Source organism: Callionymus lyra, chromosome 14, assembly GCF_982586985.1.
Source record: "Callionymus lyra chromosome 14, fCalLyr1.hap1.1, whole genome shotgun sequence".
Classification (NCBI taxonomy): domain Eukaryota; kingdom Metazoa; phylum Chordata; class Actinopteri; order Syngnathiformes; family Callionymidae; genus Callionymus; species Callionymus lyra.
In genome coordinates, this window is record NC_141831.1 from 11,856,632 (window position 1) to 11,884,357 (window position 27,726).

Consider the following 27,726-nt stretch of genomic DNA (forward strand, 5'->3'; position numbering starts at 1 on the left):
AAGTTTGGAAAAAGAAATAAAGAAAAAAAAAATGAGAATCTAAATATTCGCAAGATATTTAAGCTGGTATCAGCAGCGAAGACGTGTTTATCCTCCTACTGCTGCTGAAAATGCACCTGTAAGTATATTTATATATATGCATTTATATATGACATAACTTCTGTTTAAAATGTCATTAAGATGGAGGACGTTTAGGGTGGTTAGTGTCCATCGAACCATACTCAGTTTTTTAGGCGTACTAAGAATTGAGACGCACTTACTCACTAAAAATACTAACTTTGAGTACGCTAGTATGCGATTTGAGACACAGCATATATCTATAGCATCACGTGCGCCAACTCCATCATCCAGTCTGTAAATGAAAGCACTTGTAAACAATATAAAAGAGTATTCAGACCTCTGTTTCTTTGGATTTACTTCTCTTTTTTTAATATCAAAGCTATTTATTAACATGAGACATATTTGAAGTAATTAAATCTGAACTCCCTTCGCCTCGGAGTTCTTCGTTCGATGAAAGAGAGCCTCACTATAAAAGCGGAAATTATAAACGTAAGAAATAAAAGCAGAGGCTTTGGTATTGAATCCATTCATTTTCAAGAAATGTTAGTGAATAGAACATATGGCACAACATGTAACGCTCAGGAGCACCTTTTTTTTCCGCTTGAGTGTTTGTTTTGTTGCGTCACTTCAGTATCGTTTGTTATACATTCAAGCCTAACATTACAAAGGCCTTGAATCTTTAAAAAAAAAAATCTGTTGTATTACAGTAATTTCCAGCCTTTGTGTATAACACAAAATAACAGTGTTTCTTACGTGTAGAAAATATACGCTCCATATGTTCGCTTGGTTCTCTGCTGAGCCGAGTGCTCGCTAGTCAAGAGAATTTCCTTTTCATGTCCAGTGAAGAGAGGGAGTGAATGAAGTGTGCGCCTATTGAACAGAAGAAGAAAAATATTCCTACTTCATCACAAAGGTCTTTGTGTAGATTCACATTTACAGAAATCGTATTGGGGGGGGAGGTAGTTTTACTTATGTTTCCTATTGAAAGGGGTTTTTCACAAATGTACTTACAATACAGTTTTTGCCGATGTTTTCCATCTTAGGTCGGGGTCAGAATATTTTTTTCTTGTAAAGAGCCATAAAGGATCCGTCAAGTTAAAACTCACACAGTGCCGCGAAATCTGTTTGTCAAACCGAAGCTCGTGTATGGAAGTAAAATGGATTTTTAATATGAAAACTCTGAATTTTAACAGCATCAAAATCTGACTTTTAATTTGAATGTCTAACTTGTTCTTGTCTATTTTTTCTTAATGCGTAAATAGATTCAGGATATTAAAGGCATAAAAGAATTCTGTGTACACAATTTAATGTTCAATTTATCGCAAAAAAACAATGTAAAATAAAATAAAATGTCAAAAAAAACAATCATAATAGATTCAGTGTAAGAAATTTGGTTACAAAACGTTGTCATCGTCTGGACTAACAAGGAGAAGCGACGGATCGAATGAATGCCGCGACGTCACGCAAAGGTCACAGGAAGTAGAAGTGAGCCATGGCAACCAACACCTCTGATGCTGCTTCAGTGAGTCTGATGTTTGTAATATTGAATAACAGATATTACTCGACACTTTCCGTACACGTTTTTCACATTTATTCTTTTTATAAAATTAGATTTATTCAAACTGATTTTTGATCCATTTATTTTGAACTTGAACGTATTGATGCACTGAAATAAAAGAGACCAAAAGTGCTTGAAATGTTGAGTTTTTTTATTAGAAGTATGACTTTGATGCTGTTACAAGTTCATATTCAAAGTACAGCAGCTTACACTCATACTCAAATGTAACATAATTGTAACAAATAAAAGGTAAAAAAAAGAAGAAAAAAAAGGATTCCGCGACATAATATTAAATTTAATTTAAAATATTTATTAAGCTAAAATTCAGTATTATATGTAATTTCTGGTGAAGGTTTTACTATTGATTTTTAGGGACAAAGAAAATTGTTTGTTTGTTTTTCAAAAATGTCAGCGAAGGAACTTACTATAAACCTTATCAATCTACTGATTAAAAAGTAAAATCAGGAAGGCAGACAAGCCAGTCTAATATATATATATATATATATATAATTTAATTATTGAATTTCATTATCAAAAATATATATAATAGTACCAACATTAAGAATTGGTCTACACATTGTTTGATATTGTGATTCCCATAAATAAATAAAAAAATAAATCTATAAATATATAATATATATTTTTCAATTCGTAACCTCCTAAATTCAATATAGAAATGTTGTTAAAGTAGGGGAAACCTTTTTATCTTAAATTTTAAAAGCTATAATGGGGGAAAAAATAAAATTCTAGATTCATTTTTTGGGGGAATTAGAATCTCAAAAAATATGAGTAATAAAATACAATTAAATATTAACACAATTTCAATCAAATGACTCAAAGTTTCATCATTTTAAATGTTAAATTCAAACGTTCAATATTCTAATAGCATCAACATATACTTCCATACAAGAGAAAACAAAGACTTTAAAGTTTAAGTAGACTATCCTTTATGGAATCACAAGTTCTTTGTTTGCTACTAGTAATTTCAAAACTGTAGGCAGATAATCCAAGACATTTTTAAACATGAGTTACAGTCATTTCTGGTTAGGAATTTATTATGTGTTCATTTTTGACACAGGTGCGGCAGTGACACAGAATCGCCAGCGAGGGGCGCTAACACGACGACGACCAGGCCAAGGCAGGAGGAGGCCAGTCCACTAGCCGCTGTAGCTACACTCATCTAGCTTGCTACTTGTAGCTAGCCGGCGGCTAACAAGCGAAGCTACACCACACATTCTCATTCATGTCGCTATTCTTTTTAAGGAAATGGCGACTCAACAATGTTCACAAACCGAATGTGGTGAGTTATCATTCCCACCCCCTCACCCCCCGCGGTGTCGTCGACCACATGTTTGTTTATTTTTACAGTAAAGTACCATGCGAGCCCAGTTAGCTCAATGCTAACAACAATTAGCGCTAACCCACCATTTTTTCTCCCGATTCCAGAACTTTATTACCTCATAGCCAGGTTTTTGCAATCTGGACCTTGCAAAAAAGCAGCACGGGTGAGTAGAACCGCGAAGAATGGAGGATGTTTGTGGGGGAAATGACGGGGTTGTGTTAGCTCTGAGCTAGCTGCTATGCTAACCGTGTGTGTGGCTGTGTGTGTGTGTGTTGTTAGGTTCTGGTGGAGGAGCTCCAGGAGTTCGAGGTACGATCAGCTGGATTTATTCAACTCTGACACATTTAAAAAAAATAAAAATGTTTCGCGATCGAGTCACTCGATGACAACATGTCCATCTTGTTTGTAATAAATCGTATTATTTTTTGAACGCGACACGAACACTAATCTTTTTTTTTAATAATATGATTTTAAAAACTTTAGTTAATTCCACAACGATGGCGCTGGGACGGACGGAGAAACAAACGGACCTTCCAGGACTGGGTGAGTTGAGAACCGTGGAGAAAAAAAAACGCGCGACCGTTTATTCGATCCTGCACGATTTTTTAAAACCTAATATAGTCTTTTAATCTTTTAGGTGTTTTTATTAATCGCGTGTGAGGTTGTTGTTGTTGTTGTTGCACATGTTTTCATTTCGACATTTGAGGTCGTTGCGAATCAAAGGAGACGCTATTGTGTGGAGCTGACGTGTTGAAACACGCGTTTTGATTGGTCGGATCGCTGTCTGTCTCTTAGAGGCGAAGCTTCCGATTGGCTGAGAGGGTTTTTTTTTGTCTACCAAGTCCCGCCCTTCAAGTGGAGAGACATGTTGCTGTTTTAATTTTTTGTTTCTATTTTATCATCCTTTTTTTTTGTTTCAATATTTTTATTGGAAAACGAGAAATTAGATCGTACTAAACATCACAAAAACTTTCTTTGACATTTTCCTTTTTTTTTTTCATAGAAGACAAAAACCGAAATCAATTAAAAAACAAAACAATTCAATAACAATAAAAAAATATAATATATCTTTTTATACTTTTAAGTAAAATGACTTGGAAAAGCAATAAATACAAAGACAAAAAGCTCAAATAAATAAGATGATATGATAAGTAAGTAAGTAAGTTATTTTTATTTGTATAGCGCTTTTCCAGACCAGGGTCACAAAGCGCTTAAACAATCAAAACAATATTCAATAAAGTATATACTTTAAAGGTCAAGATAAAACTGAGAACACAACAGGAGTTCCAGAAAATCAAGGAAAAGCCTGAACAAATACAAACACCTAAATAAAAAATAAACACCTTTTCTTCTTCTCACATTGGGAACATCTAGGTTCACAAAAAAAAGATGAACCATAAATACAATATATTACGACATACAGTAAACATGTTAAAAATATCAATATCAACAATAAATATAACTAATAATATTAGTAAACTATAAAAACGGTAGTACAATAGTTAAAAAAAATAACAATTATAATAACAAAAATAAAGCACAAATGATAAATATATCAACAACTATAATCTAATTTGTTGATCAAATGAATCCTCAAAAGGTTGCGTTACATTTTATGTTACGTTTTACATGATTAGAAATCAACAGAAATCCCAGATCCAATATATCATGTATCTGGTTCAGTAGTTTCTTTTTCACAAAAACAATAACTGTGTTAAGATAACAAAGTATGAGTTTTGTCTGATATATTTTGTTTATTAAATCAAATCAGTTTTAGAATAAAGAGAAAAAAAAGGATGGTTTTACCAAATTATTATCTAATACCAAATTTAAATCTGAAGGAAAAATAAAATAACAAAAATAATTGTATATAGTTTAGCTTGAAGCTGAACAAATATACAGATAGATAGATAGTGTGTAACTCACCTATGCACTAGTGCTTGTGTTTTATGTATTTGTATGGATATCCATCACTGATGTAAGTTCTGACCATGAATAGATCTGAAAGAAAGAACCAGAAATAAAAAATTGATCCTGAAAGAAACTGGCAGCCAGTGAAGAGTTTTAAGGATCGCTGAAATGTGAGTTCTTCTACTAGAGCGGGTCGGAACTATCGCTGCACAATTTTTTATTAACTACAGAAGAGTAGTTTTAAAGCGGTAGGACATTTTTTTTTAAGTATTTTTTTACTCCTTCCTACCCCTTTTTCCAACTAAAGTGTTTGGTATTAATTGTATTTCTGTTGTTTGTAGGTACAAATAACTACATATTCAGTACATGTTCAAAACGAATGAATGAATAATTCATTGAACTTGTTTTTTTCCCCCTCTAGATGTTACTAAACCAGCACATTCCTGCAGACTATCTTCTCCGCGTCTGTCGACGAATAGGTCCTCTCATCGAGAAGGAGATCCCGACCAGCGTCCCAGGGGTACAAACGCTCCTCGGGCTCGGGAGACAGTCTCTGCTTCGTAACGCCAAAAGTCAGTTATTTTCCTCTCGTTAAAATGTCAGCGTGAGCGTTCGACCGTAAATACATGTCGTTTTTGCAGCTTGCAGTAACCAGGTGTGCAGCGGCTCTGCTGTCGCGGCGCTTCACAGAGGACGTCCACCGGAACCTCCGGTCAGCAATGAACACGCTCCGAATGTTGGTGCGTAACGAACTTTATTGAACAATAAGTTTATTTATGTATATATATCTATGGAAGTAGATCAGTGTCATCAGAATATTGAAGGGTTGACTTCAACGTTTCATATGTTTAGACATTTTTCTTATTGAAATCATGTTTCAATAATAATTCAATATATATATTGAAAAATACAATATTTGAATTTAATAAATTCTATATATCGAAAGGTTGAATCTGTTGAGAAAAAAAGGTAATTCAATTTTAAAAATCGAATATTATTTTAAATTAATTAAGTTTTTACACATAAACTTTGATATTATAGTTACAATAATTCAAAAATAAAAGATAATTGAGACAGCAGGAAGTACAACAGCAGCAGTCTTTTTAATTCAATATAAAAATGCTTTTATAATACTGTCATTACATACTAACGTTTCTATATTACATTTTAAATGCTACTAATAAAAAAATATTACATTTATAATTTTATGAATAATTTGGATAAGAATATCAAACTCTAACTTGTGTTATCTCAGGGTCCAGGTGACCCGAAGACCCGCTAACAAATGTGCTTGTGGTATCCCTTGTGTCGTCTCTGAGTGAAAGGGATCTGAAGACCCGCTAACAAATGTGTTTGTGGTATCCCTTGTGTTGTCACTGGGTCAAAGTGACCCGAAGACCCGCTAACAAATGTGCTTGTGGTATCCCTTATATCGTCTCTGGGTGAAAGTGATCTGAAGACCCACTAACAAATGTGTTTGTGGTATCCCTTGTGTTGTCTCTCGGTCAAAGTGACCCGAAGACCCGATTTAAAAAATGTGATTATCGTATACCTTGTGTTGTCTCTGGGTCAAAGTGACCCGAAGACCCGATAAAAATGTGTTTGTGGTATACCTTGTATTGTCTCTGGGTCAAAGTGACCCGAAGACCCGATAACAAATGTGTTTGTGGTATCCCTTGTGTCGTCTCTGGGTCTAGGTAAACGGCGGTGACCAGAAACAACACAAGGGATACCACAAACACATTTCTCTGGGGCCTTCGGGTCCCCTTGACCCTGAGTTAAAACATGAGTTAAAAAAAAAAGAAATTCAACAGATTTAAAGTAGAATTTATTTAATTCAACACTTCAAAAAATAACATTTCAATCCAAAATTAAAAGTTTCATATATTAAAATGCTAACTTCAACCATTCAATATTCTGATGGTACTGATGTACGTCCATACATGTCTCTCTGAATGTATGTCGAATATCAATTTAATTGTAATTAAATCTCCTTCTCTTTCCATCAAGTGTCCATCATGGGTGCTCGTCAGGCCACGGGAACCGCTCGCTTTGCACAAGTCCTTCCCTATTCCACGTACCAACACATGAAGGCGCACAAAAGGATCCTCGGTCATCTGTCCTCCGTCTACTGTGTAGCCTTCGACCGAACCGGCCGCCGGATATTCACGGTGAGTGAACGTCAAATAACGTATAATTGTTATTGAGTTGTTAACGTCCACCAATCCATGGCAGGGCTCGGACGACTGCCTGGTGAAAGTCTGGGCGACCGACAATGGCCGCCTGCTCTCGACGCTCCGGGGTCACGCGGCGGAGATCTGCGACATGGCGGTCAACCACGAGAACACCATCATCGCCTCGGCGAGCTGCGACAAGGTCATCCGGGTGTGGTGTCTCCGTACCTGCGCCCCCATCACTGTCCTGCAGGCTCACGCCGCGTCCATCACGTCCATCCAGGTGAGAAACCAATGCTGTGTCTCAAATCGCATACTAGCGTACTAAAAGTTAGTATTTTTAGTACGTTAGTGTGTCTCAATTCTTAGTATGCGAAATTTAGTGTGCCATGCATACTAAATTGGCGTACTAACACGCCCACAAAACTAGCATGGTTCGATGGACACTAACCATACTAAACAGCTGCCATTTTAGTGACGTTTTAAACGGAAGTTACGTCATATATAAATGCATATATATGCATATACTTAAATGTGTATTTTCAGCAGCAGTAGGAGGATAAACACGTCTTCGCTGCTGATACCAGCTTAAATATCTCGCGATTATTTAGATTCTCATATTTTTTCTTTATTTCTTTTTCCAAAGTTGCAATACGTGCTGCCAGCAGGTGTCGGCGATAGCGTTCAAACAGCTGCTTGAAACATCGTTAAATAGAAGTAGAAGAAGAAGCTGTCATGTGATTTCCGGTTAGTGTGTAGCTTCAGGGTTTGATTTGAGACATACTATCTGCGGAGAATTTGCGTACTAGTTAGTATGCATACTAAACTGATGCATACTAACTTCTAGCATACTAAGATTAGTATGCGATTTGAGACACAGCACAAGACTAGATAATTCACCTCAACAAAAGAAAGTGTATTTGTGATACTGTAGTTCAAGGATATATTTGTAGTATTGTCAAGTACTTGACTCTGGTGTTGCAGAATTTACAGACCACATGACTCTTGACGAGGTCGTAACTGCTTTCATTTTGTTTTGAAACCAAAATATGTCCAAACATCAGCTTTAAAAGCTGCTGGAGTCGACTGTATCCTCTCATCCTCAGTCATCGCTGCAATTTCACGGTATTTCATTGTCCCATCCACAGAGGACGTAAAGACTACTTCAACCAGCGGCTGGAAGTTTAATTGAAACAGAAAAATGACATTCATTATTGTTAATATTTATGTGTTTGTTGTAAATTTGAAAAAAAAACATACAGTACTTTTGAGTATCGGTACAGTTTTGAGAAGAAAAATATTTCAATATTTAAGCGAAACAATTTTTTTTTTCTATGTTTTAGTCACTTAAACAATTTTCAGAAAGTTCTACATCCAATTTAAGCCTCAAATAGAAATAATTTAAAATGTATTTGGTAAAAGCATTTTTTGATAGTAGACTCATGGTGGGTTTTTAGTTGTTTTTTTTTAAATATTTCGACTGTATCCTCTCGTCCTCAGTCATGAGCGATATCTTGCAGGATTTCATTGTTCCTTTAGCTGTGGAGGACTTAATGACTGCTGCCACCTAGCGGTTGGAAATCTAATTGCAACACAAACAAAAGATTTAGCAGTAAATATTTTCACATCATTTGTAAATAAAAATATCTAATTATTTTATTTTATACAAAGAAATATCTAATTATAGACCATTAATGAACTGTAAAAAAAAAATAAAACATTTTTATGTTTATTTAAAAAAAACTGATACAGTGAATATCAATACCATATCTTGAAACAAAGGTATGACAATATTCATTTGTATCGATATTTTCTTACACCCCTTATACTTTCAAAAGCACCTTGATATACGACATCTTTATCTGCTTCGTCTCCTCTAGTTCTGTCCCGCCGTCAGAGGGACGAGACGATACTTGGCGTCAACAGGAGCCGACGGCATGGTGTGCTTTTGGAAGTGGCACTCGCTCAACATGACGTTCGAGTATGTCATGCTTTTTCTTGGCATTTATAAATAACTTAATAATAATATTAAGCAAGTTTTCCTTGGATTTCTTCCGCAGCGATCAACCGGTGAAGTTTGTTGAACGCTCGCGTCCAGGAGTCCAGGTGTCCACCTCTTCCTTCAGCAGCGGTAAAACATTTTCTTTTATTTATTTTCAAGTTACAAATGAATAAGTGAAGAATTACAAACACATTCTTGTTCTTGCATAAATGTTCTCGGTTTTCAAAAATGATATTTCCTTCCGACCAAATGTATTTGCTACATTACCTGTTATAAAACTGTGTTATTTACACTATATAACAGTCAATAGTGTATATTCAATTTCACTGTTTCACAGCTTCTTGATACAGTGAATCAGTGACATCTTGTGGCGATAATAGCTTATTGTTTATTATTATTTTGTTTCTTCAAAGTGCATGTAATATATTAAATAACTTAACAACAAGGAATATAAGTACTATAGGATTTTATCAGTGGTATCAGACTGTTTAATGGAATTTAAATTTTCAAATGTTTACATTTTTCTTATTGAGGTTTTTTTTAAAGCATTTAATTGTTATTGTTATACTTCTAATAGAAATTCTATAAATTGCATTTATTGTGTTTTTATAAAATAATAAAATTCAAAAATACATTTTCTGAATACAATTTAATAAAGTATATTTTATCTCATAGTCTTTTTAATTCAATATTAAAATGGTACTTTTATACCAACATTTTTATATTGATTTTAAAAGTCTACGAATTGTATTCAGTTTAGAAAATATATTTATAATTATTGGAATTATAATAGGAAACTATGTGAAAAGAAATCCATCCATTTTGAATACGTTAACTAAATTATTAAAAAAGTCAACCTTTTAATATAGAAAATGAATAATTAAATATTTAAAAAAAAACATTTTCAAAAGAACGACGACAAAGTTTCAACATTAAAAATGTTAAACATAAGTAAAATATTCTTTACACTGACATACATCATATATTATTGACAAGAAAGAGAAATCAAGTAATGAAATGAAATAAAAGCAGTACTATGTAACATTTTGACATTATTGACCGACGTCTGGACCAAACAGGTGGAATGTTCATGGCGACTGGCGGCACTGATCACATGGTCAGAGTTTACTATCTGGGAGGAGAGGTGCCAATCAAAGTTTCTGAGATGGACTCGCACACGGTAAGAACATCTGACACTTTGTTTGAAGTTAAAAAAAATCCTATTTTAAATGTTACATTTTTTTAACCTGCAGGACAAAGTCGTGGTCGTCCAGTTTAGCAATAACAGCGACAGGTGAGTGTGTTCATCACGTGAAAATCTGTTTGGTCAGAGAACTAAACCTTTGTGTGTCGCAGCTTACGGTTCGTGAGCGGCAGTCGCGATGGAAGCGTCAGGATCTGGCGTTATCAGGAGCAGGAGTGGAAGAGCATCTCTCTAGACATGGCCGCCAGGCTGCCTGGGTAATTAAGGGACGTCTAGAAGTCGGATGCACGTTTTCCTGATGTGTGTTTTTTGAATTAAAACCAGGAGTTCGGTCGTGAACGGCGACGATAAAACCAAGCTGATGGTCACCATGGTGGCCTGGGATCGCACGGATCGATTCGTCATCACGGCGGTGACGAACTACCAGCTGAAAGTGTGGAACACGGCGACCGGACAACTGCTGCACGTTCTATCTGTGAGTCGCTGAGTCGCCCGCGTTCACACTCCAAAATGTATAAACGAAAATGTATTTTTATATTTCATTGACAGGGTCACGACGACGAGGTGTTTGTTCTCGAGCCTCACCCCTTCGACTCCCGCATCATGCTGTCTGCTGGTCACGACGGCAACATCTTCATCTGGGATCTGACCAAGGGAGAGAAGATTAGAAACTTCTTCAACATGGTAATGAAGTTCATCATATATTCTGTACTATTTATTACAATGTCACAACGCTGGAATGTCTTGACTCAAAACCTGTTAATTAAAATGCATAGAAAATTACATTTTTCACTATATTTTCTAAAGAAAGGAGTTGCATTTGAGGGTTTTTTGTTTCTTTTTTTAATCTGTATATTCTCTACATTATTTGTAAGCAGTGGTTTATAATTGTATATCCTGAATGTTTTTGTTTTTTTTTGCACACTCGTTTTATTTTTGTTTTCGTGAGGTTATTTACAGTATATTCCATGCTGACCAATAGGGTTGTTTATTGGCAGGAATCTGTCGATACGTTACATATCATGATACAGTGACAACATATAGAATATATTGTGAAACCGTAGTAACAAGTATATATTTGAAGTATTAAAGAGTACTTGACTCTTGTGTTGCAGAATTTACAGACCACACGACTCTTGACGAAATCGTAACTGATTTCATTTGTTTTGAAACCAAATATTTCCAAACATCAGCTTTAAAAGCTGAATGGGTCGACTGTATCCTCTCGTCCTCAGTCATCGCTTATATCTCGCTAGATATCACTGTCCCTTAAGTTGCATGTAATTTGTGGACAGAAGTTTAATTCCAGCACAAAAAACTAAATTGAATATTTTACTTGTAAATATAAAATGTGATAACTTTATTTAATACATACTTTAATAAAATACAAACCAAAAAATAACTATCTATAAAAAATATAAATATTAGTTAAATATCGATACAGTATCAGGAAAATAAATATTGCTATATATCAGTAATTATGTTGATATTTTTGACACCGCTACTGACCAACATGTCTTATGTTTTTTATAGGATCTTTACATCTACAGTCTTGTTTAACTTCTTAAAACATTTGTTAAACTAACTTTGCTGTTTTACACAGTAACACTAAGTCTAGTGAAAACATCTTTTTCAGATTGAAGGTCAGGGTCATGGCGCCATTTACGACTGCAAGTTCTCGTCTGATGGGCAACACTTCGCCTGCACGGACTCTCACGGTCATCTCCTTATCTTTGGATTCGGCTGCAGCAGTGTATATGAAAAGGTAAAAAAAAAAAAGTTTTGAAAAATCGAAACTACAGACATTTTCGATATTTTATTTCAATGTATTTTTTATCTTCAGATTCCGGAGCAAATGTTCTTCCACACCGACTACAGACCCCTCATCCGGGACGCCAACAATTACGTCCTGGACGAGCAGACCCAGCGAGCCCCTCACCTCATGCCTCCCCCATTCTTGGTGGACATTGACGGGAACCCTCACCCGCCCCTCTATCAGCGCCTGGTGCCCGGGAGGGAGAACTGCAACGAGGACCAACTCGTACCTCAACTGGGCTACATGGCGAACAGTAATATATTGCTAACCTTGTTTGTGCTGCTTAAAGCTTTTTGATCAATTTTCAACCTTTTTTTTTTGTTGTTGTTGACCAGATGAAGGAGAGCTGGTGGAGCAGGTTCTCGCCCAGCAAACCCCAGAAAATGGAGAGAGTATTCTGGACAATCTCATCAGGCAGTTGCAGAACGAACAGGACGCACGTCTGAATCCAGACGAATCCCCGGCTGAGGAGCCTGAAGGTAACGTCTTTGCGACTTAAACGGTAGAAATGTGAGTGAGTATTATTTGTACTGATTTCAGTCAACGATGCAGTCGAGGTGGTTCTGGACTCCCCGGATATGGAGCCACAAGCGGACGAGCAGATGGAAGATGTTCAACCAAATTCGACACAGAGTCCAGTCATCAGTGAGAGAGACGCGCTGGCCTGGAACCGCAGGGTGGTGGTTCATGAGGTGCCGCCCGGAGTGTTACGGTGAGAACACTTTTCTCAGACATTCTTTTATTTTCATGCCATAAAATTGACTCAAAAAAGAATCCTTTCCTCAGAGTGATGGAGTCGTCCAGAAAGGCCAGAGGTGAAATGGAATGTTCTCTTTATAACGCGGAGAGGAAAAAGAAACCAGTTGCTATTCTACCCAAGGTTAGTTTAAGATTTCTTCTAACTTCAGTTTTTTTTATTTCAAACGATACAAAAAAATTGCTTTTTTTGTGTGTTATCTTTTATCATTCTTTTATTCTGTACTGACACCACAAAAAAACATGTTCTTGGCATAAAAGTTTCTGATTCTAAATACTATTTATTTATTATTATTTATTGTTATTATTACAATATTATTCTTTCATTATTATTTTATATTGTCATTACTAAAGTCGTTTAATATTATCTGTTTTTATTATTATGTTATTATTGCTTATATTATTCAATTAAATTATGATTTAATATGGTTATTTTTATTTAATATTCAATTCCTCTGTTCAATATGTTTATTACATATTATTATTGTTATTTACTAGCGTTATTATTATGTGGTGTTATTACTCAAATATTTCACTTTATTATTGTCTGATTTCATATTTCGACAAAAGTTATTTACTCTTATGCAATTGTATTGCTAATATTATTGTTGTTATTACTTAATAATATTGCTTTTATTATTTAATATTATTTTATGTTATACTAAAACTTGTATTATTTAACGTTTATGTTGTTATTATGAAGTAATATATTATTACTAAATCTATTTACTTTATGTAATGGTATTACTTATATTATTTTAATATTACTATTGTTGTTATTTTTACATTATCGATCCTGTTATTTGCTACTATTATTCAACCTTTGTTATATCAGGGTCAATGTGACCCGGAGGCCCGAAAACAAATGTGTCTGTGGTATCCCTTGTGTTGTCTCTCGGTCAAGGGGAACAACCCTTGATTGTTAACACAAGGGTTAATAACATTAAGATTCTATTGTTTTAATATGATTACTTAATGTTATTTAATAACATTATATAATAATTAATCAATATAATTTTCTTGGCGAGCAGAAATGAAGGATTACACCTCATTCTTTTTAAATGAATCTTAGACGGAGCTGTTGACGACTCGACTGCGGTCTCAGCGTCCAGCGAAGAAGAAGAAGCAGCAGCAACACGCCTATCAAACCCGCTCGGCCCAAGTCAGGAGTCCCCGGAGGAGAAGTGGAAATCCAGGTGACGGTAGAAACTCTGGTAGTCAGGCAGACTCCGACAGTGAACGAGAGGCGAGTCCTTAACTTAAATACGCTTTTATCAAAGATTTAATATTGAGATCAACCTCTTTTTTTTATTTAACAGGTGGCAGAGCCAGTAGTTCCCAGCGAGCCGTCCTCCGAGAGTGAGACCCAGTGGAGTGAGAGCAGTGCCAGGTCAGCTTTTTACTGGAAAGAATCTGTTTTAAGCAAACGACGACGATCTCACTCGTCCTCGTCTCTTTTCCCTTTCAGCAACTCCTCCAGCGAATACTCCGACTGGACGGCCGACGCGGGAATCAACCTGCAGCCTCCTAAGAGGTCGACCAGGAGACGCATCGAGCCGTCTGGATACAGCAGCTCTGAGGAGGAGGAGGGCGAGGACAAGGCGAAGGAGGAGAACAGAGAGAACGAGAAGAGGAAGAAGCCCAAAGAAACAAAGCAGGTGGGATGAAAGTCTGGGAGTGGAAATGTTGGTTTTGAAGTTAGAAACGAAAAACTCATGTATTGGTTTCTGGTGTTACGATTCATGATACAGGGTTAGCGATACGATATTTTGCTATATATACAGTATTGTGAAACCATAGGAACAAGTATATATTTGTAGTATTGTTATGTACTTGACTCTGGTGTTGCAGAATTTACAGACCACATGACTCTTGATGTAACCGCTTTCATTTGTTTTTAAATATTTCGACTGTATCCTCTCGTCCTCAGTCATCGGAGATACCTTGCAGGATTTGTTGCTTTATTCCTTTAGCTGTGGAGGACTTAATGACTGCTGCCACCTAGCGGTTGGAAATCTAATTGCAACACAAAAAGAAGATTTAGCAGTAAATATTTTCACATTAATTGTAAATAAAAATATAGAATTATTTTATTTTATACAAAACATATCTAATTATAGACCATTAAGGAACTGTGATAAAAAATAAAATGTGATTTAAAATCCCAAAACATATTTTTACGTTTATATATATATATATATATTTGTAGTATTGTTATGTACTCGACTCTGGTTTTGCAGAATTTACAGACCACATGACTCTTGACAAATTCGTAACTGCTTTCATTTGTTTTGAAACCAAATATGTCCAAACATCAGCTTTAGAAGCTGCTGGTGTCAACTGTATCCTCTCGTCCCCAGTCATCGCAGGGATTTCGCCAGATTTCATTCTTACTATTATCATTTTTTTACCTACCTTTCAGAAACCCACGTCCTCGCTCTCCGGACTCGACGCGGAGCGATGGATGCCGCCGTCGTGGATCATGGAGACCGTCCCGCACCGCTCTCCGTTCGTCCCACAGATGGGCGACGAGGTAAGACGCTTCAGTCTCATGTTGAGATGGTGTTGTTTTTTCTCTTATCGTCGCTTCGTTTTAACATCTGTATGTTCCTCCAGCTCATCTACTTCAAACAGGGCCACCAGGCCTACGTCAGGGCCGTCCGCAGAGCTAAAGCCTACAGTGTGAACCCACAGAAACAAGCCTGGAACAAACTTGACCTCAGGGTGAGCACTTCTTTAATAGTTTTTTATTTGACGTCATTTGATTTACATTTGAGTTAACAAATATATTTTTACATAAGGAGTTCAGGAGATAAATTCAATTTTCGTTAAACATCCTGATCCAATTGTTTCTATAGCTCATGGGTATGGAAGTATATCGGTGCCAACAGAATATTGAATGGTTGGATTTAAAACTTTTTTTGTTGGTATAAAAGACATACGATACCAAAATAGCTAATTGATCGAACTTTCAGATTAATATATTGAATTTTAAAGCCTACAAAATATTAAATAATAAATCAAACTAGGTGTAAAATAACATTTCTTAATCTATTTTTTTTTTAATACGTTAGTTAAATTGTTTTTTTAAATGCAGTCTTTTGAATATAATTATTATTAAATTTAATTACTTCAATGCAACATTTTAATCAAAAACATTTGATCTGCAGACTAGTTCAATGTCACCATAATATTCATGGACTGACTTTCAGAAAAACAGTCAAAATAAATAGTTTAGATGTTGTGTTTTCCTCATTTTCACAAGTTGAAATGTTTATTCTTTGAGTCAACTTGAGTGGAACGAGTGTCAAGTGTCACAGATCAATGTTACTTCAGAGAAAATACTACCTTTTTAAAAAACAAAACACTTTTCAGACAGCAATAGTCAATAGAACAGAAACTATATTCATTATTTTGGATGACAGAACAGAAACTATATTCATTATTTTGTCCGGAGTCGTCCATTCTCTCCTCCGTGTTGTGTGTCTGATGATATTGACACAATCTACCGTCTCATTATCTGTGATTCAGGACCAGGAGTCTGTCAAAGTGGTCGGCATCAAGTATGAAGTGGGTCCTCCGACTCTTTGCTGCCTCAAGCTGGCCTTCCTGGACCCAGTCTCAGGGAAGATGACCAACGAGTCCTTCTCCTTGAAGTGAGTCCCACAAAAACCCCTCAGCGCTTTCAACACACAAACTAAACGTGACTCTGTCCAGGTACCACGACATGCCCGACGTCATCGACTTCCTGGTGTTGCAGCAGTTCTACAACGAGGCTCGAGAGCACAACTGGCAGCCTGGTAGGTGACGCCCTCTAGTGGCGGTGAAAAGGATCGACGTCGCGGTCATTCATGACCTGATATTTTCCTCCAGGTATGAGGTTCCGCAGCATCATCGACGACGCCTGGTGGTGCGGCTCCATCGAGGACCAGCAGCCTCTGCAGACAGAGTATCCCGACAGCCTGTTCCAGTGTTACATCGTGAAGTATGTCGACGCTCTGTCGCTCCTTCGAGGAGTCTCTTTAAATCTTGTCGCTAATGAACGATCACTTCATCAGGTGGGATAACGGAGAGAGGGAGAGGATGAGTCCCTGGGACATAGAGCCTATTCCAGAAGAAGGTTGGATGATTTATTTATTTACATTTTTAATTCCTCCGTTTCCACTTTAAATTGTTCCATTTTTTTTCTTGAAAACTGAAAACGACCTGTTTAACTTGATAATATTTATATTATTCAATTTAATTATTATTTTATATGGTTATTTTTATTCAATAAAATTACTCCATTCAATATGTTTATTAAATATTCTTATTGTTATGATTATGGGTTGTTATTACTCAATAATTCACTTTGTTATTGTCTGATTATATATTTCAACATAACTAAAACTAAACTACGATTTAGTTTTAAAAACTGTCCTAATCGTGCAAAGATTGCCTCTTCAAGGAGGTCTTACTCGTCGCACTTAATCTAATGAGAAATTTGTTATCCACATTCTTTATTGTATCATTTTTATTCCTCTACAAACTTTATTGTGGCATTTTTGCTACTTTTATATTTTAGATTAAGTTGTTTTATTTTATCTTGTTTTTTATTTTATTCATACATTTGCATAAGATTGTATTTTTCCGTCGAGATTGTTTTATTTAATTTGATCAGGGTCGTATTCTTGTATTTTATGTTATTGAACATTATTATGTGCATTCTCGCTTTATTTCTATTTCAAAATGGCTGCTGCTAGAAATGGGAATTTCTCTGTGTAAATCTGCTGAATTAAAAAACATGTGTTCATTATTTTTTAATTTGTCGCAGCGGCTCTTCCTGCTGAAGTCGGCGAAGGCGTGGAAGTGGCCGAGGACGAGCTGAAGGCTCTTCTGTACGAGCCTCAGGACGGAGAGTGGGGCGCTCACACTCTGGACGAGGAATGCGAGAGAGTCATCCTGGGCATCGACCTGCTCCTCACACTGGGTGAGTCCGTCATGGAAGTTTGTCAGAGTCGTCATCAGAATGTTGAGTCGTTAAAATTTAACATTTCAAATTAAACTTGATTAAACCCGTGTGTTATCTCAGGGTCATTTGTTTTGGGGCCTTCGGGTCATCTTGACCCTGAGATAACACAATGGTAAAAAATATGTTTTAATGTTTTTTTAAATAATTTTTAGCTTATAATTTATTTCTAAATTGAAAGGTTGTATTTATTTGTATTCATTCATTTATTTTTATAAAGAAAGGTGGATATAAAATAATAATAATAAAACGTTTTTAATTTTATTATGTTTTTTCACGTACAGTTTAATATTGTATTGTCTATATTTAATTTAAAATGTAACGGATAGAAAAAATAGTAAATTTAGAGAATTTCATTTTGAATTATTGGTATTAGAAGCTAAACAAAACATATTTTAAAAAGAATGTATTAAATTATACATTAAAAAATTATCCTTTCAGTATAGAAAACTATTATTTAATTAAAGAATGTATTAATTTAATTTTAATATTTTAATAAAATAAATAAAAAAAACAACAGTATTTCATTTAAAAAAAAAATGGATTTAGAGAATTGATTTTATTATTGGAATTAGAAACTGATTTAAAAAAAAAAGGGTTTCATTTTGAAAATATTTTTTAAAGGATGTATTCAATTATACAAAACATTTACCTTTTAATATAGAAATTAGATTTCAATATAGAAACTATTTAATTCAATAATTTATTAATTTAATTTTAATAAAATAAAAGCTTCAAGAAAACAACATTATTTCAATAGAAAATTGTGAATTTAGAGAATTCTGATTTGAATCTGATCTGAATTGCATTTTGAAAATATTTTCAAAGAATGTATTAAATTATGTATTAAAAAATAAATAAACCTTTAGATATAGAAATTATTTAATTCAATAATGTAACTGTATAAAGAAATTCAATGCTTAAAAAAGACAACAGTATTTCAATAAAAAATAGTAAATTTAGAGAATTTAACTCTTTTTAATTATTGGGAGTAGAAAGTGAACTAGAAATTATTTAATTGAATCATTTATTAATTTAAGTTTATAAAATAAAATGTAATGCTTAAAAAAAGAACAGTTAAACATTTTAATTCAACAATTCAAAGTTCTGATGGCTCTGATCTGCTTCAATATTTTGTCCCTCTAACGATATCAAGTGTTTACGAGTCGCTCTCGTCGCTCCACAGACGTAGCGAAGCCGTTTGCGTTGCCCGTGAGTCTGCGTGACTATCCTTTATACTGCACCGTGGTGTCGTACCCCTCGGACCTCAGCACCATCCGCACCCGACTGGAGAACCGCTTCTACAGGTTCGACTCCCACTTTCAAACCCACCTAGTGAAGTGGATTCATGTTGATATCAGGACCTATGAAGATGCTTTAAGATAAGATAATGGTGATTGAAAGCTTTATTCCCGTCTGACTCGACTCTCCTCCGCAGACGCATCTCTGCCCTCATGTGGGAGGTTCGCTACATCGAACACAACGCCCGCACCTTCAACGAGCCCCAGAGCCCCATCGTAGCCAGCGCCAAAGCGGTGACCGACCTTCTGCTGCGTTACATCGGGTATTAAAGCTCTCGGACCGGATACATGTTCGAACTGTCTGTGATTCAATGATGCCTTCAGGGACCAGAGCTGCACAAACCTACGGGATCTGTATCGTAAACTGAGGACGGAGGGGAACAGCGGCGGAGAAAACGAGGTACGGTCACTCGAGAACAAAAGATGCTGTTGTTACAAATGGAGGCGTCTCTTACTTTTATTTATTTTACAAAAATCTAAAATAATTATATAGGAAAGACTTTTATTACATATTGTGACCATTCAAGACTCATGTTAGATTTTTTTTTTTTTTTTTGTTTAATTTCCCCATATATACCAAATATTTGAAGAAAAAGATGTTCACGAACTTACAATAATGTACAGAGAACACAAGAGAAATATTCTATCATTATTTTATCTTTTTAAATTTTTTAATTGAATCTACTTGAATGTATTTTTATACAAAAAAACAACACACACATTAATCTCACCTGGTACTTCCTCTGGGTCCATACCAGGGTTTAAATTTGATTTAAACTCGACTAAGCAAAGAAGAAATAATTTTGAAAATATATTTATACTGTGTTTGTGTTTTAACTGGATAAACTCTAGATAAAATGAGAGCAAAGGTTAAAAAATGTGTCACTGATGAAGAGAATAACATATGTTTCTATCTATAAATCCACTATAATTTGTACGTTAAAGCTAAAATATATTTATTTCTGGCTCTGTGTCGTCAGGCATCTGAGGTCGACGTGGATTCTGACACTCCAGGAACATCCTCAGGTCATCGGGTAAGAGCTTGAACTACGACGACGCCACAGAGAAGGAATTGATTCCACTCAGTGTTGGTATATTTAGCATGTGGAGAGATTTATGTACCTGATTGTAAAGCTGATTCATAGCTAGATTTATATTTTTTATTATAGTAAAACTGTTAAAAAGCGTCATTTCTTTTAGTGTAATAGTGTTAAAGTAATGGTTAAATATAACAATAGAAACTTATAAACCAGTATTTTCACAATTGTACTACATTTTAAAAGTTTAAAATACTTAAACGATATATTTGGAGTCAAAAAGTCAAAATTAAAGATACATTTATTAGGAAAAATGCATTTTATAGTCTATTACAGATCAGAGTTTTAACATATTTGTAAACATATCAATATTTGTGTATTTTAAGACGACCCCAGGATTTGTAAATGACCATAAAGCTGTGTAGGAAGCTTTTTATTTAGACTTAAATATCACATTATATGTGCATCCAATTGCTTTAATAATTTAAATAATTTAAATGTCTTATCAAATATCTATAAACCCCTTGAATATAAGTAAGTAAGTAAGTAATTTATATTTATATAGCGCTTTTCAAGACCAGGGTCACAAAGCGCTTAAACAATCAAAACAATATTCCAAAAAGTATATACTTTGAAGGAGAAAACGACCAACATTCAATTGAAAAACAATTGTCGCAAACTAAAATGTAGACAAAATGCATAATATAATCAAATATTCTACAGTTTTTTTATTTTATTTTAAAAATTTTGAAGAAAAGTGACAATAATTAATTCAAACTTCAATCTGAAACTCAGAATATCATGTGAATTCATTTAGTTTCATTTAGTTTCAGTAAGTGCTCCGTCAGATATCATACTTTAGTTTCACCACATTATTTCCCAATTTCAGAGGCATTGATTTTTGGCCTTATTTACAAGTTTTCGTTGTAAAAATAGGTAGATTTCCAATCTTTTTTAGCAACTTCAAAAAACAACTTTTTACATATTTTTACACATTTTTTACACATTATCTTATCTTAAAGCATTAGGTCAATTTAAAACTTTCTTTTCGAAATGTCATTAAATACTATTTAATGAAAAACTTTAAAAAATAGATACATGGTTATATTTCTACAAACCCGTAAATTTCTTGGTGTTTTCAGGGACTAAACTTTATTTTTTTTTCGTGGCCCAGGGTTCCAACTCTGACTCCAACAAGCACAAGAAGAACCTGGACGTGAAGGCGTGGCACGCTCAGTGTCGAGAGCTGCTGCGTCGAATGATTTCCTCTCCGGACTCTGAACCCTTCAGGCACCCTGTGGATATTATGGAATATCCTGTAAGTTCATAAGAAGATAAATAACTCTGACAGGTACAAGCTAATGCTTCTTCACGTCGTCCAGGATTACCGGGACATCATCGACACGCCCATGGATCTGGGCTCGGTGTCGGAGACGCTTCACGCCGGGAACTACGAGAACCCGACAGAGTTCGCCAAAGACGTGCGTCTCATCGTCAGCAACTCCAAGGCGTACACGCCCAACAAGAAGTCCCAGGTAGAGTCGCCCACCACCGCTGGTGCCTCCACTGAAGCCGCCCTTGTGACCTTTTTTTTTTTACGTCCGGCTTCCAGATCTACACCATGACCCTCAGCTTGTCCGCGCTCTTCGAGAAGAGCATCATCTCCATCCTGGCGGATTACAAGTCGGCCGTGCAGAACGAGAAGAAGGCTCAGCAGAGAATGAGTTCTCGGACTCGACTCCACAACGGGGGCAGCTCTCCGAGGCCGTCGTCGAGGTAACCAGGATGATCCTTCGATGTCTTCTATCAGGTCTTTCTTTGAGTGGATTTACCAGAGCAGAACCATTAAACTGATGGTTTACAACAAAACTGTAGTAGGGTGTAAGAAAATAAAAACACTTAAATTTTCCCCCCCAAAAATTCTTTATAGCATTGTATAGATTTTCTTTTAGTTTTCAAATCCCATTTTATTTTATCATAGTTTTTAGGGCTGATTCTTTTTAATTACGTGTATTAAAGAATTGGATGTTTTAATTTGTGATTAAATCAAATTTTAAAATGTATATTAAACTTCCGGCCACTAGAGGGCAGCAGTCATTACGTCCTCCGTTGGTAAGTAAGTAAGTAATTAGTATTTATAGAGCGCTTTTCTAGACCAGGGTCACAAAGCGCTTAAACAATAAAGAACATTATTTTCTGTATAAATAAAAGAACCATAAAAATCCTGCGAGATCTGGGCGATGACTGAGGATGTGAGGATACAGTGGACTCCAGTAGCTTTAAAGGCTGATGTTTGGACATATTTTGGTTTCAAAACAAATGAAAGTAGTTATGACTTCATCAAGAGTCATGTGGTCTGTAAATTCTACAACTCCAGAGTCAAGTACTCGACAATACTACAAATATATACTTGTTCCGTATACTTGCCAATACACACCTCTATGTAGTTGTTGGTTAAATACTTTTCTTACAAGTTAAGTAATGTTTTAAAAAAAAACACTTTAATGTAACAAGGAAATGTTTTTTTCCACTTATACTTTCATTGACTACATTAAAAAGGATAAAAGTTAAATTTTATACACATTAATTACAACAGTAGCCTAGTTTTGTAATGTAATTTCGTATATAAATATACATTTGTGTTATTATATTATACAAACAACATATATAAAGTTATATATTATAAATAAAAACAACAATATTTAAAAACTTGTTGTCTGTTTAAAATCAGATGAAGTAAAGATTGTAATATATTTTGTCCTTCTTAATCTCTCTAAGCGTAAGAAGAAGTTTCACATCTTGAGAAATTAATTCCTTAAGATTTTTTCTCAAGTTGCTTCTCTGTCCCTGTACTAGAATAACATTTATTAAGTTTCTTGACTTTTATTCAGTAACAAACACTAACAGTAATTAATGTTAGTAAATTGTCAGTGGCTAAAGGTTAGCTACCTTCTCATTTTAGCCACCTAAACAACTAACTAGCCTTTATATATTTAAGTTTAAAACTTTCAGTGGCTAAAGGTTAGCTACCTTCTCATTTTAGCCACCTAAACAACTAACTAGCCTTTACATATTTAAGTTTAAAACTTTCAGTGGCTAAAGGTTAGCTACCTTCTCATTTTAGCCACCTAAACAACTAACTAGCCTTTATATATTTAAGTTTAAAACTTTCAGTGGCTAATTGTTAGCTACCTTTTTAAGTTAGCAAAACAAACCACAACGAACGAACAACAATAAATTCAAGTTTAAAAATTTAAAGTAAGCAAAAGTAGTATTTTTCTGTCTATTTTTCTGCTACCTTGTCATGCTAGTCAATAAGAACTATCTAACTATACAAAATTCAATTTTAAAACTAATATTAGTAAATTGGCGGTTAGCTAGCCTTTCATTTTAGCCAAAACCGCCATCTAACTTCATTATTGAGTTGATTTTCATTTCTTCACTATAGTCTTATTTCAACTGTAAAGTGTCTTGAGATAACTTTGTTATAAGACACTTTAAATAATATAGAATTGAATTAATTGTTGCTTTTTTATATTATGACATTTCTCTCTTATTTATTATTATACTAAGAATTTTCTCTCTCCAGCTCCAGAAGGAAAAGCAGCAGAACCGAAAAGGTTTCCAGGACTTCACTGAGAAGTCGCTCCCAGCGATCACACCAGGGTACGATAATAATAATCCTGTTTCTTTTCTCATTTAATGTCACCAAAGTGAAGCTTAACTTCTCTCTCCTGGTCCACGGTTCAGCCCAGTTAAGCAGCAGTGTAGCAGAAGAGGACGTCCAGCCTTCCTCTCCCAGTTCGGAGACCAGCAGCGAGAGCCGAAATCCTCCGCCGGTCAGAGTGACCCGTGGCCAGAAGACTCTGGTGAAGAAGTCAGGTACGTCGCTGGGGATTCACCGTCAGATTGTTTTAAGATGATGATTGTTTTTATTAGTTTTAAAGTTTTTTTTTCCAGCTATTACAAGGTTTTTTTTAACTAGTAACAAGCACAATGACAGTTTATTTATTTAAAGATGAGCATGAATTATACGAAATAACATACCGTATTTTCCGGAATATAAGTCGCTCCGGAGTACAAGTCGCACCAGCCATAAAATGCATAATAAAGAAAGAAAAAACATATATAAGTCACACTGGAGTATAAGTCGCATTTTTGGGGGAAATGTATTTGGTAAAATGCAACACCAAGAACAGACATGTCATCTTGAAAGGCAATTTAAAATAAAAATAGAATAGAGGCAACAACAGGCTGAATAATTGTACGGTATGTTTACGTTACACGACACAACTGAGAACGTGCCTGGTATGTTAACATAACATATTAAGAGTTATTCAGATAACTATATATATATAACTATAGCATAAATAACATGCTAAGAAGTTTACCAAACCATCCGTGTAACTTCAAATAACTAAAATCCAATGAAATCTTCATCCTCGGTGTCACTTTTAAACTACTCTGCTAACTCCGGAGGTAGAAGATGCGGCGCTTCCTCTTCTACGTCGAAATTATCAACACAGGCCTAGAGCGCCCTCTTGCGGTTTAGTGTGAAAATAACATGTGAAATGATATACCGGTAATACTGTTTTAATAATTTCACACATAAATCGCTCCCCGGCCAAACTATGAAAAAAAACTGCGACTTATAGTCCGGAAAATACGTTAAAAAATTTATTTCTGTGTTAACTCGCTTCGACAAATGATTGTGAAACTTATACGATTCATCGTATTCTTAGATTTTAGTTTGATTCATGATGTCTTAGCTAGTTTATTTTGAACACTGGAGGTAATATTTTGAAGTTCACTTCCATTCATTTCACTTAAGATTATTTTTGCTTGATTCTTATCCACAAACTGTTTTTAAATGTATGCTCTCGGATTAAAGAAGTCTGGGACAAGAATCAAGAATTATACAAAACTCCTCATCATCAGTGTTTTCTTTGCTGGATGATTTAGTCATTTTTATTTGTATTATTTAAAAAAAAAAACGCTTCAAGACAGAAACAGATTATTATTAGATTTTTGTTGTCGTGTTATCTTGTTGCATTGGTGGATCATTTTTATAACAATTAGCAATTTTATGCTACATCATAAATAGAGGTGCGTTATTGCAAGAATCTGGCAATAAGATGCGTATCGCAGGGGCAACAATGAGATATATTTTGAGACTGTAGTAACGGGGATATATGTGTAGTATTGTCCGAGTACTTGACTCTGGTGTTGCAGAATTTACAGACCACATGACTCTTGACAAAGTCGTAACTGCTTTAATTTGTTTTCAAACCAAAATATGTCCAAACATCAGCCTTTAAAAGCTGCTGCAGTCAGTGTATCCTCTCATCCTCAGTCATCGCAGGATTTCATTGTTGGTTTAGCGCTGAAGGACGTAAAACAGTTTGAATATTTTGTTGTTGTAAGTCAGACTGAATCCTCTGATTTGTCTCCCCCTCGTGGTCGTCCAGGGCGCCAGCGGGACCTCCCGAGACGAGCCGAAGACGACGAAGGTTCGGGATCCAAAGAGTCCTCGTCGGACTCCTCCTCTTCCTCCTCGTCCTCGTCCTCCTCCTCGTCTTCCTCCTCGTCGTCGGACAGCGAGTCCGAGGCCGACAACTTCGCGGAGGGCGGCGGCGACCACGACTACAGCAAAGCCCCCGCCCCCTCCCTCCGGCTCAAGGTCGCCGAGAAGAGGAAACACAAAGAAGACGGGGAAGTTAAAACGAAAAGAGCGAGAGTGCAGGTGGAAGTGGAGGAGGAAGAAGAGGAGGAGGAGGAGGAGGAAGAGGAGGAAGAGGAGCGACCGGTGGAGCTGCTGCTTAAAAATGTGAACGATGAAGACGGAGAAGAGGAGGAGGAAGAGGAGGAAGAAGAAGAGGAGGAGGAAGTCGAGGAGGAAGACGACGGCGACGACGAAGAGGACGAAGAGGAAACGCCGGCGCCGCCGGACGTGGTCTTCCTGACCGCGGCGGCGCCGGCGAGGGGCCGGAGCAGCAAGACCCCACGGGTCAGCACACGCAGCCAGGGTCGCAGGGTCGCGGTCCAGTACCAGGACGGCGGCGGCGACGACTCGGACGAAAACGACGACGATTCGGACGACGACTCGGACGCGGAAGAAGAAGAAGAAGACCCGCTCAACCTGGGCCGGTCCCGCTCGGGCCGGGTGCGCCGCATGACGGAGAAAGCCCGGGTCAGTCACCTGATGGGATGGAGCCACTGACCCGCTTAAAAAAAAAAAAAGCCTCAATTTTTAAAAAAAAAAACCACTTCAGGGATTTCGTTTTTTTGTACAAGGTGTAAATACTGACACATTTATTGACTGATGATTGGTGCTCGCGACCCACCTGGTCTGTGACGGGCCTTCTTGCTGCTCCCCCTCCCCCCCTCCCCCGACACTAAACCATCCTCCTCCTCCTCCTAACCAAAGATGGTCGCCAAAAAAAACGGTGCTGGAGTCTGGATCGACCAGTTCTCCGATCATCCTCTCGTTTCCGCATTACCTTCGTCCCCGAACCCATCGTTCTCTCGTACCGGTGACGACGAAAAGATTATTTTGCACATTAAAAACTCCACATGGCAGCTGAATGATGGAAGGAAAATGGATCCTTTTTTTTATTATTATTTTTTTTTTAGTGCCATCAGGATCTCTGAGGGTCGAGGAGACTCTGTAGTCAACACTGGTGCTGTCCCACTCTGGACCAGAAGGAACGAGGATTTCTTTTTTTTTCCCTTTTCTTTTTTTTGTGTGCGTGAGGATTTTCGATTCTTCGGTGCTTCAGAGCAACAACTGGTGTCTGTAAATAATGCATAAAAAAAATATTATTTTCCTACAAGTTTAGAAACTCTTTAGGCTTCAGACTGTCCTCGACATCATGTGCAAGATTCTATTGTAAATCAAAACGGTGTGACTTTTTTTTTTTTTTTTTAATAAAAACTAAAATCAACTTGACTGACTTTGTTCTGACGCATTTTGTCGACCCCTTAACTACTAGTAATACTATATTCGTTTCTGCTGACGTACGGTAGTGATTAATAGAATGGGAAAGAATCTGCCGATACGATACAAATCACGATACAGGGACAACAATACGATATATTGTGATACTGTAATAACAAGTATATATTTGTAGTATTGTCGAGTACTTTACTCTGGTGTTGTAGAATTTACAGACCACATGACTCTTGACGAAGTCGTAACTGCTTTCATTTGTTTTCAAACTAAAATATGTCCAAACATCATCTTAAAAAGCTGCTGGAGTCGACTGTATCCTCTCGTCCCCAGTCATCGCCGGGATCTCCCATGATTTAACCTTCAGTTGCAGAGGATGTAATGACTGCTGCCGTCTAGGGCCCAGAATTGTAATTGCAACACAAAAATTAACCACTGTGAATATTTTTATGTTCATTGGAAAAAAACAGAATTATTCTTTTAAATTAAAAATATATTGAAATAATAAACGATAAAAAACTATTTAAAAATTAAAATAAAACTATAAAATCTATATATTATTTTTTGGATATTGATATTTTCTAACAGACCTAGAAAAAAGTCCATGA

General features: G+C 36.0%; 1 protein-coding gene across 1 annotated transcript; it reads left to right on the plus strand.

The window, feature by feature from the left end:
* The first annotated feature begins 2,605 nt into the window (after positions 1 to 2,605).
* brwd3 (bromodomain and WD repeat domain containing 3) lies at positions 2,606 to 27,215 on the plus strand. The gene is made up of 40 exons (XM_087807324.1): positions 2,606 to 2,918; positions 3,065 to 3,123; positions 3,240 to 3,269; positions 3,444 to 3,503; positions 5,293 to 5,443; positions 5,513 to 5,611; positions 6,882 to 7,042; positions 7,107 to 7,328; positions 8,926 to 9,026; positions 9,106 to 9,176; positions 10,127 to 10,227; positions 10,301 to 10,341; positions 10,404 to 10,508; positions 10,576 to 10,726; positions 10,801 to 10,935; positions 11,888 to 12,016; positions 12,095 to 12,320; positions 12,403 to 12,546; positions 12,608 to 12,779; positions 12,854 to 12,947; positions 13,896 to 14,069; positions 14,143 to 14,213; positions 14,292 to 14,481; positions 15,246 to 15,356; positions 15,440 to 15,547; positions 16,355 to 16,479; positions 16,541 to 16,623; positions 16,697 to 16,808; positions 16,882 to 16,943; positions 17,637 to 17,792; positions 19,018 to 19,138; positions 19,270 to 19,395; positions 19,457 to 19,532; positions 20,113 to 20,166; positions 21,344 to 21,487; positions 21,552 to 21,704; positions 21,782 to 21,945; positions 23,759 to 23,835; positions 23,920 to 24,051; positions 25,638 to 27,215. The coding sequence occupies exons 1-40, from the start codon at positions 2,885 to 2,887 to the stop codon at positions 26,387 to 26,389; spliced, it is 5,277 nt and encodes a 1,758-aa protein (XP_087663450.1). The 5' UTR covers positions 2,606 to 2,884; the 3' UTR covers positions 26,390 to 27,215.
* Positions 27,216 to 27,726: the final 511 nt, after the last annotated feature.

What these genes read in the sequence shown, in the direction of transcription:
- brwd3 (XM_087807324.1), top strand. Translation starts at nt 2,885, where the DNA reads ATGGCGACTCAACAATGTTCACAAACCGAATGTG. An exon ending in CTGAGATGGACTCGCACACG is followed by an intron (nt 10,228 to 10,300) that starts GTAAGAACATCT and finishes TTTAACCTGCAG; the next exon opens with GACAAAGTCGTGGTCGTCCA. An exon ending in ACAGCGGCGGAGAAAACGAG is followed by an intron (nt 19,533 to 20,112) that starts GTACGGTCACTC and finishes CTGTGTCGTCAG; the next exon opens with GCATCTGAGGTCGACGTGGA.